This window comes from Limanda limanda, chromosome 8 (genome assembly GCF_963576545.1).
Source record: "Limanda limanda chromosome 8, fLimLim1.1, whole genome shotgun sequence".
Classification (NCBI taxonomy): domain Eukaryota; kingdom Metazoa; phylum Chordata; class Actinopteri; order Pleuronectiformes; family Pleuronectidae; genus Limanda; species Limanda limanda.
The window spans coordinates 4,695,185-4,707,044 of record NC_083643.1 but is presented as its reverse complement, the minus strand read 5'-3'; the positions used below and the strand labels follow the sequence as shown (position 1 = coordinate 4,707,044).

General features: G+C 42.8%; 2 protein-coding genes across 3 annotated transcripts; both read left to right on the top strand.

The window, feature by feature from the left end:
• The first annotated feature begins 306 nt into the window (after positions 1–306).
• exosc6 (exosome component 6) lies at positions 307–2,376 on the top strand. The gene is made up of 2 exons (XM_061075816.1): positions 307–622; positions 1,538–2,376. Exons 1-2 carry the CDS (start codon positions 345–347, stop codon positions 2,076–2,078), a joined length of 819 nt encoding a protein of 272 aa, XP_060931799.1. The 5' UTR covers positions 307–344; the 3' UTR covers positions 2,079–2,376.
• A 1,160-nt stretch (positions 2,377–3,536) lies between these two features.
• On the top strand, positions 3,537–10,103 carry psme3ip1 (proteasome activator subunit 3 interacting protein 1). 2 transcript variants are annotated; one of them, XM_061075813.1, is made up of 8 exons: positions 3,537–3,611; positions 5,227–5,359; positions 5,445–5,543; positions 6,159–6,281; positions 8,043–8,172; positions 8,539–8,621; positions 9,268–9,465; positions 10,042–10,103. In XM_061075813.1, the coding sequence occupies exons 2-8, from the start codon at positions 5,233–5,235 to the stop codon at positions 10,044–10,046; spliced, it is 765 nt and encodes a 254-aa protein (XP_060931796.1). In that variant the 5' UTR covers positions 3,537–3,611; positions 5,227–5,232; the 3' UTR covers positions 10,047–10,103. The 2 variants fall into 2 exon arrangements, with proteins under 2 accessions (XP_060931796.1, XP_060931795.1); XM_061075812.1 differs by having other exon boundaries at positions 9,268–10,084.
• Positions 10,104–11,860: the final 1,757 nt, after the last annotated feature.

The window sequence follows — 11,860 nt, the reverse complement described above, 5'->3', positions numbered from 1 at the left end:
AGAAATATGAATTAACAGTTTATATCTGTTAAATATTAAAGAGTTACATTTTGTTTTTTGTAGGAAATGATTTATAGTTTTATATTTATTCGTGTATATGAAAGCCGAGTCTTCATGAGAAGTATCACATCGTTTCTTTGTAATAAATTGTAAATTATTTATTAATGATAAATAGATATTACTATAAACAAGCAGGTTTAATTTATTTCATTCAGAGCCACCTCCACGATCTGGCAGAACTAATTATCTGCGTGTCGTGTTTCTGGTCGGACGGGTTTTCGTGCCGGAACCCTTCTACACGTTGTTGTTACAGTGAAGTGTGTTCGTCTCTGTGCTACCGCATCATGCCGACCGACACCAAACGTGTTCGCGGCCCGGAGGCGTCTCAGAGCCCGGCTCTGTTTGCTCGCCAGCCCGCGGCGGCTCCTCCGGCCCCCGGGCCCCGGGCGGACGGCCGGCGCCGGGGACAGGTGGACGTCCGGCCCGTGTTCGTGCGCTGCGGGCTGGTGAGCCAGGCCAAGGGCTCCGCGTACCTGGAGGCGGGAAGCACCAAGCTGCTGTGCTGCGTGTACGGGCCCAAGGAGACGGAGAGGAAGGACGAGACCGACATGAAGTGTGGCAGGTCTGGAGACACTCGTCCATTCATTCAACACACAGTTACACACTTTGCAAAGGTGTCAAATCCAGTGACCCGCAGCCTAACTTTCCCGTTGGTCCCACGTTCTGAAAAAGACATTTAAACATGTAGCTACAACTTAAAGACCCGAAACAATTATCAATATAACAAAATGATTCAAAGTTATAGTTGTTTGTATTGTTATAATATTTAAACGCTTCTATAAACATGCCCAGTAAAGATAAAAGCGCCATTAGTGTAGTAGGTGCTGAAGTGATAGTAGTAAAAGTATCGTAAGCTGCTGTCCTGTAAAAAATCTTTATATAACAGTATATTCAAATGTCTAAAAACCACTTTCCCTCTGCTATTGACATATTGTTGATTTATCTACTTACATAATCCCAAATTTTTCCCAGCAATGCTCAAACTTAGAGAAATCGACTGTCCATTTCAGATTCAAAAAAGCCTGTTTCATTTGTTCACCTGTAATTGACGTGATATCACCTTTTTGCACACGTCTGAGTTATAGTTGACTGTCATAAATTGTCCTTTTATCCAGTATTAAACCACATTTTAAAGATGCAATCACTAGAGTGTGGTTGCTTTTAGATGTATATTCCAAAAAAAAATACAGGATTTTAGTCATAGAACACCTGCATTAGAGGAATAAGCGGAACAAACATCACCGCATCAGCTTTCAGATCCCGAGACCTCTGTGCACAGCTCCCATGATTTAATGTTACCTCACAGTGTCATTGTTTGGATTGAGAGACCGCAAGTGGCAGAAAATGTGATGTTGTGTCTTTTAATTTAACTTGTATTATTTTGACAGTGATCTGAGGTCATTAATTCACATCACTACAATGTGTTTTGACTGTGATTTGTAACGTGTCAACTTCTGTGTTTCCCTGTTTTTTCCAGATTAACAACTGACATGCGCTTCGCTCCGTTTTCCTGCCCAGAGAGGGGCTCCTGGATTCAGGGGAGCCAGGATAAGGACTTATCCCAGATGTTGCATGAGAGTCTGCAGCCGGCGGTGTGCCTCCAGAAATACCCCCGCTCTCAGATCGAGGTCAACGTGATGGTTCTGGAGAACAGCGGCTCGGTTCTGGCCCATGCGATCACGTGCGCTTCCCTGGCTCTCGCAGACGCAGGCATTGAGATGTACGACCTGGTGCTCGGCTGTTCCATCCGGCAGGACGGCGACTCGTATGTGGTCGACCCGTCTTACACGGAGCAGAACAGCTGCAGCTCAGTCGACAACCAGGGAAATCTGACTGTTGCTTTCCTCCCGAGTCTGAATCAGATCTCTGGGCTGCAGTCGGATGGAGAAATGACTGAAGAGACTCTGACAGCAGGGGTCCGGACCTGCATCGAGGGATGTTACAAACTGTACCCGGTCATCCAGAAAGCTCTGGCCAAGGCTGTACGCAGGGCTGCCCCCCCACCATCAGAGAGCTGAGAGACTCATTATCCATCAACTGCTTGGTTCATAGTTTTTGATATTTACAGTTTCCAAACCTTACACTGACAGTTTGACTTATTTTTCCAGTTTGATTTAATGATCTTTAAATGACTTGATTTCACTTTGCAATGAGCGCTTCAAATTCTGTTTGACACTGAAAAAGGAAATACAGTTTGAAGCACACGTTTGAAAATTAAATTGACATTCATCATGTGGGATATTTTCTGAATGTTTTGTCGTGATGTTAAGTACTAAGTGAAAAAACAACAAGAAAATAAACACATGCTTTTGCAAATTGAAAGATTTCATAAACATTCGCAATACATGGAGTTGTTACTCTGCTGTTATCTTTGCTGCAGGTTCAAGTTAAATATGTGTTTAAACTTATTAGAAACTGAATTAATGGTGCTGTGTCCTGAAGCTGTACTACAGACTCTCTGATTTAGCCATTTTAACACTTTCTTTAGCCAAAACAGGTTAAGTAGAGGATCAAGAGACTGGAGAACTTTCTTCTTAACAGATTTGGAGTCATAAAAGAAGCTCCAAGCTCTTTAACGCAAACATCCCAATAGGAAATAATGTAAATTAAGGCATCTTGGTTCTATAGGGGTCAGATTGAGTCTGGTTCAGGGGCAACTCAGGGTTCAGTATCTTCAGGACCCTTCAGCATGCAGATGGGAGACTGGGATCAAACTTCCAACCTGCTGGCTTGAGGACAACCGCTCTATCCCCTCAGCCAGAGACACCAATCTATGGTCACATAATAGTCCAGTACTGGAGAAGTTCTGGTTCAAATATACGATGGACCACAAACAAATCCACATATGTCTAACTTTTGCCTCAATATCCAAAAATTTTCCAAAAGTAAAGAAATAAATTTCATAAGAGGCTTTTTCTGTGTAATGAATAAAAAGCAACAACCTAATGCTTTGTTATGGAGCTCTGCTTCAATACTGTAATACCATAAACTGTTTCTGGAAATAATGTGCTCGGTATATTAACATATCTCAAGATTCAACAACTTTATGGTCATTTCACCAGACTGTTTCCCAGAGGTAAGTGTAACTATAATAAATAATAAATATAACAGTTATAAAAACACTATCTCTGCGCCCAAATGTTTATTTAAATTAACTTAATGTCAAGTGCAGGTTTGGGTTCAACTGTAAATTTAAGAATAAAGTGTAAGTAAAACAGGCAGCAGAGTAGAGCAGAGATTCATCAGTGAATAATAAAGGTTCTATAATATTTTAACATCTGAGTAAATTTCACAAAAGTACATTTCAGAATATAATTTATTTAAAAACCTTAATACATGATCTGCAGCTAAATAATCCATCGCTGAACTGAGCTTTTAGATCCTTCCTGTATCTTTTATTTTTTTTACGGATCGAATTCCCTCGATGCAGCAGAAACCAAAATAAAACCGAGTCGGAACTAAAAGTGTCGCATCGCCAAAAACCAGCGTCGGGCCGTTTTGGCGGTGACTCACAACGCCATTGATCTGGAGCCGTAACATCACACAGGCTGGTGAGTGTTACACAAGAGAGACACACAAGAGAAACAACACACACGACACCCATCAGTCCCGGGATGGAACCGAAGTCTGGAAAAACATCCAGATCGCATCCCGAGCCGCGGCGGTCACCGTTAGCTCCGATGCTAGTGAAGCTAACGTGCAGCTAGCAGCCCCATCAGGCTCCTTCGTGTTCTCCCATTAGCTCAACAGCCCAAAACCAGAACAACCACACACACACCCACTGTGGGCTGCTCTACAACACAGTAACACACGTGTTGTGTGTCACTGTGGTGTCGCTAGCCCTGTATGTGTTACACATGCTAACAGGGCTGTGTGGCTAACGCAGGTGCTAGCTGTTAGCCCCTTGAGATCAACGTCCACGAGTGAACAGCTGCAAAGTTCACGTTCCACTCGATCGTCACGTTGTGTGTCGTTTCTTTGTGTTGTTGCTTCATTAAATTCATGTAATCTTCCAGTCACTTGCGATGGGGACATGTGGCCGGTAGAGGGAGCCAAACCCTCACAGCCGGAGTCCTACAACATTGTTATAACATCCATAAATATGAGACGATATTTAACATTAGATACAGCTGCTTAAATCACTTCTTATAACCCATTTGTATAGACTTGCTTTTATGTTATTGTTATCGTTTTCTTTACACCTTTTATTTTGTATTGTCATATTACTGCTTTTACATTTTAATGTGACACAGTTGCTCTATATTTATTCATTTAATTTGAACATTTAACCTAAACGTGGTTTTCAGGCCTCCTTCACATCCTGCTGATTGTTATGTTTACTTTTCTAGCTTTGCTGTCAAAACCCTTTGTAAACTCTGTTTTTAAAAAGGTTCTATAAAATTATACTGTATTATTATTATTATACTATTATAAGATCAAATAAGTTAATCCTTCATTAGTCCCACAATGGGGACATTTGCAATATCACAGAAGCAAGACTCGAAAATATGCATCAGTAATTAATAATAACGAACATGTAATTACTGATTGATTAATTAATTGTCGAAGCTGCTTGACTCATGTGCCTTGTTTATTAACAGATTTCTGCAGCGAGCAAAAGGAATTTGAGAAGTGATAAGATGAAATTAGAGGCTCCTGCATCAATCATGGATTTGTTTTGCAGTAAAAGGAGAAAAAATCATTAAACTACATTTGATATTTATTAGATTGTTGTGGGATCCACATTCAAACATTGTAAACGTTCATGAATTTGATGGCAAAAGGATGTCAGAGATTTTAAGGTTGTTTTTATTCTAAAATTATAGCGTCTGTTGCTCGTTTCTCCTGCTATTATTGTTATATTATTAATTTGAATTCATGTTGGTCCCAGTTGGTTTTGAACAGTGAACACAGATGAGTAATGGCTTCATGCAGGATTCAATAGCTGTGTGTTTACAGGGTTTGGCTCCTGGGACTTAAGCTGGGTTTTAATGGATCAGATTGATCAGCTGAACTACATCGAGTCGATTGAATCAGCACATTTTTTCCTCTTTGCTTCCCAGAGGAATAACCATTGACAAACACTGCTATTGAAGTGACCTCTTCGTCTATGAGGGCAAACAGACATATATATCTAGCTTCGATTGTTTGTCTGTTTGTTTGCAGGTTGAAATGGAAGGGGGAGGGGCACCGGGTGTTGATCTAAGCAGGAAGTTTGTGTCGGAATCTGAGCTCGATGAGAAAAGAAAGCAAAGACAGGAAGAGTGGGACAAAGTGAGGAAACCCGACGATCCAGAGGGTGAGGACACGTCCATTCACACACACGTTCAAAACCGACCAAATCTCCAAATTAACATCCTCATTTGTATTCATGTCTTCTTCAGAGGCTCCGGAGGAGGCGTACGACTCTCGGACCCTCTTCGAGCGGCTGCAGGAGCAGAAAGACAAGAAGCAGGAGGAATATGAGGAGCAGTTCAAATTCAGTGGGTCTTTGTTGATCTGTTTCTCTGCTGCTTTCAGGACTTTTATCTCCTAGTTATCATCCAGGTTTCACACAACATCAACTTCACCAAGACAAAGGCCCAGAGGCTGCGGGTTTTAAAAACCAACTGTACCTGATCATTCAAATCACTGTGGGAGGTGATCTGGTCCTCGGCCCCAGTTCTCAGTGTCTCTAAGTCCAGACACATTATTTGTTTCATTTTGCTATATTAATGACTGTGCTACAGATGAATGATCATACAATTCCCCACAGTCATGAACTATTGTATGTAGTGATTCTTTTCCTGTATTTCAATTCCAGTAGGCAGATCTGCAGCTGTGTAAATCCACATCCCATCATCCTTTATATAATTGGGATGAAAACAAGCTCTTGCTCAGTTAAAGCATTAAAATATCTCTCGCTTGTCTGAAAACGTTATTAAACATGAACAGTAAATGTCAAACGTCTGACAAATGTTCAGCTGGTGCTCAAGATTTTCTTTTCGCGTGAAGGTTACTCGAGTATTGATTTTAATCATACTATTATGGTTTGATGTCTGAAAAAATGCACTCTCCTGCCATGTGTTGAGAGAGCATGTTTGTTTCCATGGTGACAGGGAACATGGTGAGAGGATTGGATGACGATGAGAGCAGCTTCCTGGACGAGGTCTCCCGGCAACAGAGCCTGGTGGAGAAGCAGCGCAGGGACGAGGAGAAGAAGGAGCTGCTGGAATACAGAATATCCTTCAAGTGTTTGTCTCAATATATTCATCTTTCATTCTCCATTTTTAGTTTCGATAGATCAGATGTAAAATAAGCAGAGAGATGTAGGTGAAGTCACAGCAGTGGAATAATCATTTGCTTGATTATTTAGTCCATGAAATCACATTTGTCTGGAAACCAGTGTAGGAATCCAGCTCGGACATCTCAACATGTTGGAATAAAGCTGCAGCTTTAGAGCTTTAACACTTTGAGGCTGTCTCCACACGTCAACCTCCGGCGAGAAGTGGCTTTGTAGATCCTGCAAGAGGCCGGACATGACGTAGAAATCTCCTGCAGAAAAGTATTTTGTTGAAAGCTCGTTGACGCTGGCTCTCGAATCCTGTTGATTTACCAAGTTGAGATCTTCGTCAGTTTCTTCTTCGTTTATCGCTCCTCTCTATCATCCGGAGATATTTTTATTCTTCCAGTTTGGCTTCCGTCGTGTGTTAGAATCGTCATCAACACGCCCACTTGCTCGCTGTGCATTTTACGGGACATTTGCCTGCTGTTTTCTCACATCGACTCACACGTTTTCCAGATATTGGAAGGGGGGGGGGGCTGGCAGGAAGATTTAATTTCTGGAGCAACTGATTGGGACGTTTACGTTCTCACATGCAGCCCCTCCAGATAATTTCAGTCATATGTCCTGATTCCAGTGCAGGTCTGACAGTAGCACCTCTTTCTAGCTGGTTTCAGGTCATTCTCTGCACTTCAGGCTCCCCCCCCCCCCGCTGACGCACATGCATGTTGCTTATATGTGAGTCTCTTCATGCATGATAAGCAGCTTTCCAAGTGTTGGCAGAGTCAGGCTCCTTTTCCAGCACAGACGAGCCCCTGCTGGGACTGCATCATGCATACATTACACACAAACACACACAGACACACACACACACACACACCTCCTATGTATATCTGGGCTCATGTGTGAACAGGAAACAGTGAAGGCATTTGTTTGTGTTACAGCTCATCTGAGCTTTAACAACATACGTCTTTATGATTTATGAATTTTCTTTTGTAGGGTAATATAATTGTAACTTATTTTTGTTTCATTTTATTTATGCAGATTGACCTTATGTTCAATAACATAATTCTAACAAACAAAAGGAAATCCTTGCTTTGCGTTGTTCGTATTTCCCTCTTCGGCCATGTTGCACGTTGCTTTCAGCTCTTTGTGGGTTTCATCTGTTCTGTCACTCCGCCTCTGTGTTTGCAGACAGACACATTTCTGACAGTTTGTCTATGGATGAAGGGAATGGGTTGTCGTGGAAACTGTATCAAGGGCTGGTAACTACGGTGATGATTTAAAGCAGTCACTTGCTGCTGTGAACACAAAGTCCTTTCAGGTGGGGACCCGAGTTAAAGCCTGAAAACATCTGTAGCTCACGTGCACCGAAACCCGGCTTCGTCTTCCACCTGTGTGATTCTTCTCCTTTGTCTCTCGACCCTGTTTCACGTCTCCTGAGCTCTGTCCGTCTCCTGGTCTTGTTTTAGCCTCTTTATCTGTGTCGCTCTCATTCCTCCGTCTCTCACCCGGTTTCTGTGCCTCGCTGCTTTTCTTAGCCTCTCAGAACTGTGTCACTTTTTCTCCCAGAGCACCGATGAGCAGATTTAATGGTTCCTCCTGAAGGGAGGCCAAACTGTTACCTGCTGAATTGACTGCGGGTGAATGGGTCGTATGTTTCCAGATGCTCTGTTCCCTCTCTATTATGGTTTATTCATCTTAACTCTGCACCGTCACAGCGCTCTAGTGAAGAAGGCGTCTACGGAAACCCGCAAAGAACCTGAAAAGAAGGTACCGCCTAAATCAGAGCAAAGGACCAGTCACCTGTCTCAAGCCCATTTATTGGCTGGAGCTGTAAAGAGACGCAGGTACACACACACACACACACACACACACACACACACACACACACACACACACACACACACACACACACACATTGAGATTCTTGTTTTTTGTTCACGTGATGAAGAGGCCCTGCTGTCTGGTTGCAGTATAGCACATAAACGCTGCCTCCTCCATGTTAATCAAAGTACACGGTACATTTTCTGTGCAGCAGGAGGAAAAGTAGAAGCATCGTCCTTCTTTATTTAAAGTCTATAGTCTCCATCAATTGCTGCGACTCGCTAAACCCTGTATTCAACTTCTAACAACACCATGAGCTGTATGGGGTTCAAACAATGACATGTTGTTTTAAATCTTCCTCCAAATCTCTCCGTTTTTCTCTCTCCCAGTTCCTCCCAGTCGTCAGACACCAGTAAGAGACAGAAGGTGGAAATCACAGCGGCATCGACAGGAAACGGAGACAGACACACAGGTGGGCAGCAGCCTGAGGACCAACAGGACGAGGGTCTGTCTCAGGCTGACACAAACGGAAAAGTTACACAAACTCACATAACAACTCACTGCTCAGCTGAGGGAGGCGCAGATGGAGCGAGTGCTTTCTGTCACAGACACTGGAAACTGACCCTGGAACCCAGTTACTTCACACACTTTACAGTCACAGTGCAACATTAGCATTTACCGTAACAATCCCTAATGAAAAAACATTTAAATCGGCTAGAGCCACATATTTATTCCGCTCTGCACCGAGCTGCACACACTCAGACGTCAGTGCCTAAATCTGCCTGATTTCTTTCAGCCAGATCCTTGAATCATTCCCTTCTAAGTCTGGATCGGCCGCTTTAGAGCTACTTCAATGTAATTGGTTCTTTCTTGGCTCAAGAAGTTCTCGTTGAAATCCGTCCCGTTGTTTTTACGTAATCCTGCCGATAAAAAAAACCAACCCACAAACGGACAGAGGCAAAAAAACATAACCTCCATGGCTGAGGTAATATTCACTCGCCACGTAGTTTCACCATCTTCTTCCCTCTCCAAACTTCCATCCTTGACCTTTTTTTTTTTTTTACAGACGAGCCTGTGTGCATGTGTGCGTGGCGCTGACAGTGTGTTGTGTTGTTCAGAACAGGAGGCAGGAGGAGCAGGGGGAGCTGAAGACCAACAAACCGTCCCCGACCTGACGTCCACGACGCCCCCGGCTCCCCAGGGCTCCGGCCCGGGCGTCTTACACCTGCCGTCCGCAGCCGTGTGCGTCGGCGTTTTACCGGGAATGTCCGTGTACTCTGGCAGCAGCGACTCTGACAGCAGCTCGGACAGCGAAGGTAGCGTGGACCCAATCATGTTGCCGTACTCCCGGCTCAACAGGGCTTACAGATAGACACACACACACACACACACACACACAGACACACACACACACACAAACACAGACAGACACACACGCAGCCTCTGAAGCTTGTTTACCTGCCTGTAGGATGGTTAACAGTCAGAAAAGGTAACCTCACATAAGAAATGTACACACACACACACACACACACACACACACACACACACACACACACACACACACACACACACACAGAGTAAAGGTCATGCACACACGCATTGTTACAGAGGAACACACGAAACAGGCAACACAACTTCATATCATGTTAGAGTCAAACACACACACACACACACACACATGTTCAGTATTCCTGTTGTTTTCACAGCTGTGAGTTCAACTGTCTCTTTGTCTCCGGACAAAGTTCAGCCCAGTAAATAAAATCCAGTAACATTCAAAACTTTTTTTATAATTTTAATTTAACTAAACTAATATCTATTTGTGTTTCTTTCCTATTGTGGCTCTCAAACGTGACACCGCTGCCCTTCCTTTCCCTTAATCACGACTCACGCAGTTTAAGCCGAGCAACCAATCCCGCACTCTGACGACATCCTGCCCCACCCCCCCCCACCCCACACCCCCCTCCCGTCCCGAGCCACAGCGACTGCAAGCTGTGCTATTGGCTGAGGGAACAGTGATTGACAGCTGTGGAGCGAGGAAGAGACTGTGACACATGACCCAGAGGAGAGAAGGAAGGACGAGCTTCTTTCTCTCTTCGGGTTCAATGCAAAGTTTGACAAATGTTTGTGTTTGTGTGTGTTTGTGTGACGTGTTTTTCCCGTCAGTCTTGTTGGAAAGATGCTGGAATGTGTTCTGTCGTCTCGGCTTCGTGTTGTTGGTCAAAGTCTGAGCAGAGAGAAATAAATAAAGAGCTTTCCCTGGTTCTGTGTGTTCACTGTGTCCATGAGTGTGTGAGACAGACACTTAACAGAACTCAAACCTCCACAGTCTCCTTGAAGACATCAGTTCCCTAAATGTTTCTTGTTTTTTTACTCTATAAACATCCAAGAATTCCCTGGGAAATTGGTGCATTCATCTTGCAATGTTATAGAAAGTGTTCAAATTAATTCCTGGATCCACTTTCCTGTGTGTTTACACCTGATTCAATTACAGTGTTGAGTTTTATGTTTTCCTATGTCAGAAAAGTAGAAAGCTAAAATGTTGCCACCAGAGGCAGATGGGATTTTCATTGGTTGGATGTATTTAGTTGTAAACCCCCTCAAAAAATTATAAAGGATCAAGTGATTCGTTTTAATTCATCCTGTTAGAAATATAAATTATTGTATCATTAGTCTAGGACAATGTCTCAGGCTGAATTTACATTGCTGGAGAATTTCAAATGTGGCTTAAAATCCATTGGAGATAATTTAGAATATCTGATATTTTTTGCCTTCATTCTTCAACCAATTCATTTAAAAACCTTGAGTGGATTCTCTGAGTTAAAGTTTTTATTTTCTCCCGATCAAATCAGCAGTGGGTCGTGAAGCTGAGGTCAGAATGTGAAGCTGCTGTAACTTTGCAGGAATGAGTCTAAATAAAATTGAAATATGAAATAATTTGGTTATTTTTACTAGTCTGGATCGATGTTTTTTTAAATAGATTCCTGAAAAAAATAAGTTCTGGTGTTAAACCGAAGCTTGCTGCTGTTTTTACACCTGAAGGAAAAGGATGAGAGAGACTAAATGTTGTTTATGTAAAACATCCACAGAATCACACGGAACACATGATATTTTCTTGAGTTTATTAACCTGAGCGTGGACATGGACACAACTTTATAAAACAAATATCACATTTATTACAAAGATGCACAGTAACACACGTAGTAGCAGTTTTCAATACACAATTCAGCACTGCATAAAAAGTACATTAAAAACATCGGCTTATCGGAACATGAACAGCATCATAGAAATATACATTCGATATCCTGTACATGCATATCAGAAACTTCCTGTCTGCTCCCGCTCGTTAAAACTCTGACATGAAACACTTCCTCTATTTATTCCCGCACAATTCAAATATGTACAAACTCTATTAAATACAGAATCTGGAGGAAAGAAAACCATGCGTTAGTGATCATCGGCATCGTAACGTAAACAGTGAGTAGATATCGACGACATGCAGGATGAACCGAAGTCATTAGAAATACAAGGATGTTTTGCAAAAGCGATCAAAATGAAGCCCCCGTGTTTTTAAGAGCACGAGGATTTGACTCAGTATTTCACATCTAACCTGCGTCGCTGCTACAGCTCCATCCTCAGTCGGCCCAGCACATTAACACAGCGGAGCCTGAAACCCGCCTCCAGCACGACAAGGGGATCAAAGCTTCCCCCGGG

Excerpts from the sequence above, each read along its gene's own strand:
- exosc6 (XM_061075816.1), top strand. The coding sequence starts at position 345 with ATGCCGACCGACACCAAACGTGTTCGCGGCCCGGAGGCGTCTCAGAGC. Across the intron at positions 623-1,537 it reads ACCGACATGAAGTGTGGCAG|ATTAACAACTGACATGCGCT; the intron begins GTCTGGAGACAC and ends TGTTTTTTCCAG.
- psme3ip1 (XM_061075812.1), top strand. The coding sequence starts at position 5,233 with ATGGAAGGGGGAGGGGCACCGGGTGTTGATCTAAGCAGGAAGTTTGTG. Across the intron at positions 5,544-6,158 it reads TGAGGAGCAGTTCAAATTCA|GGAACATGGTGAGAGGATTG; the intron begins GTGGGTCTTTGT and ends CCATGGTGACAG. Across the intron at positions 8,622-9,267 it reads AAACGGAGACAGACACACAG|AACAGGAGGCAGGAGGAGCA; the intron begins GTGGGCAGCAGC and ends TGTGTTGTTCAG.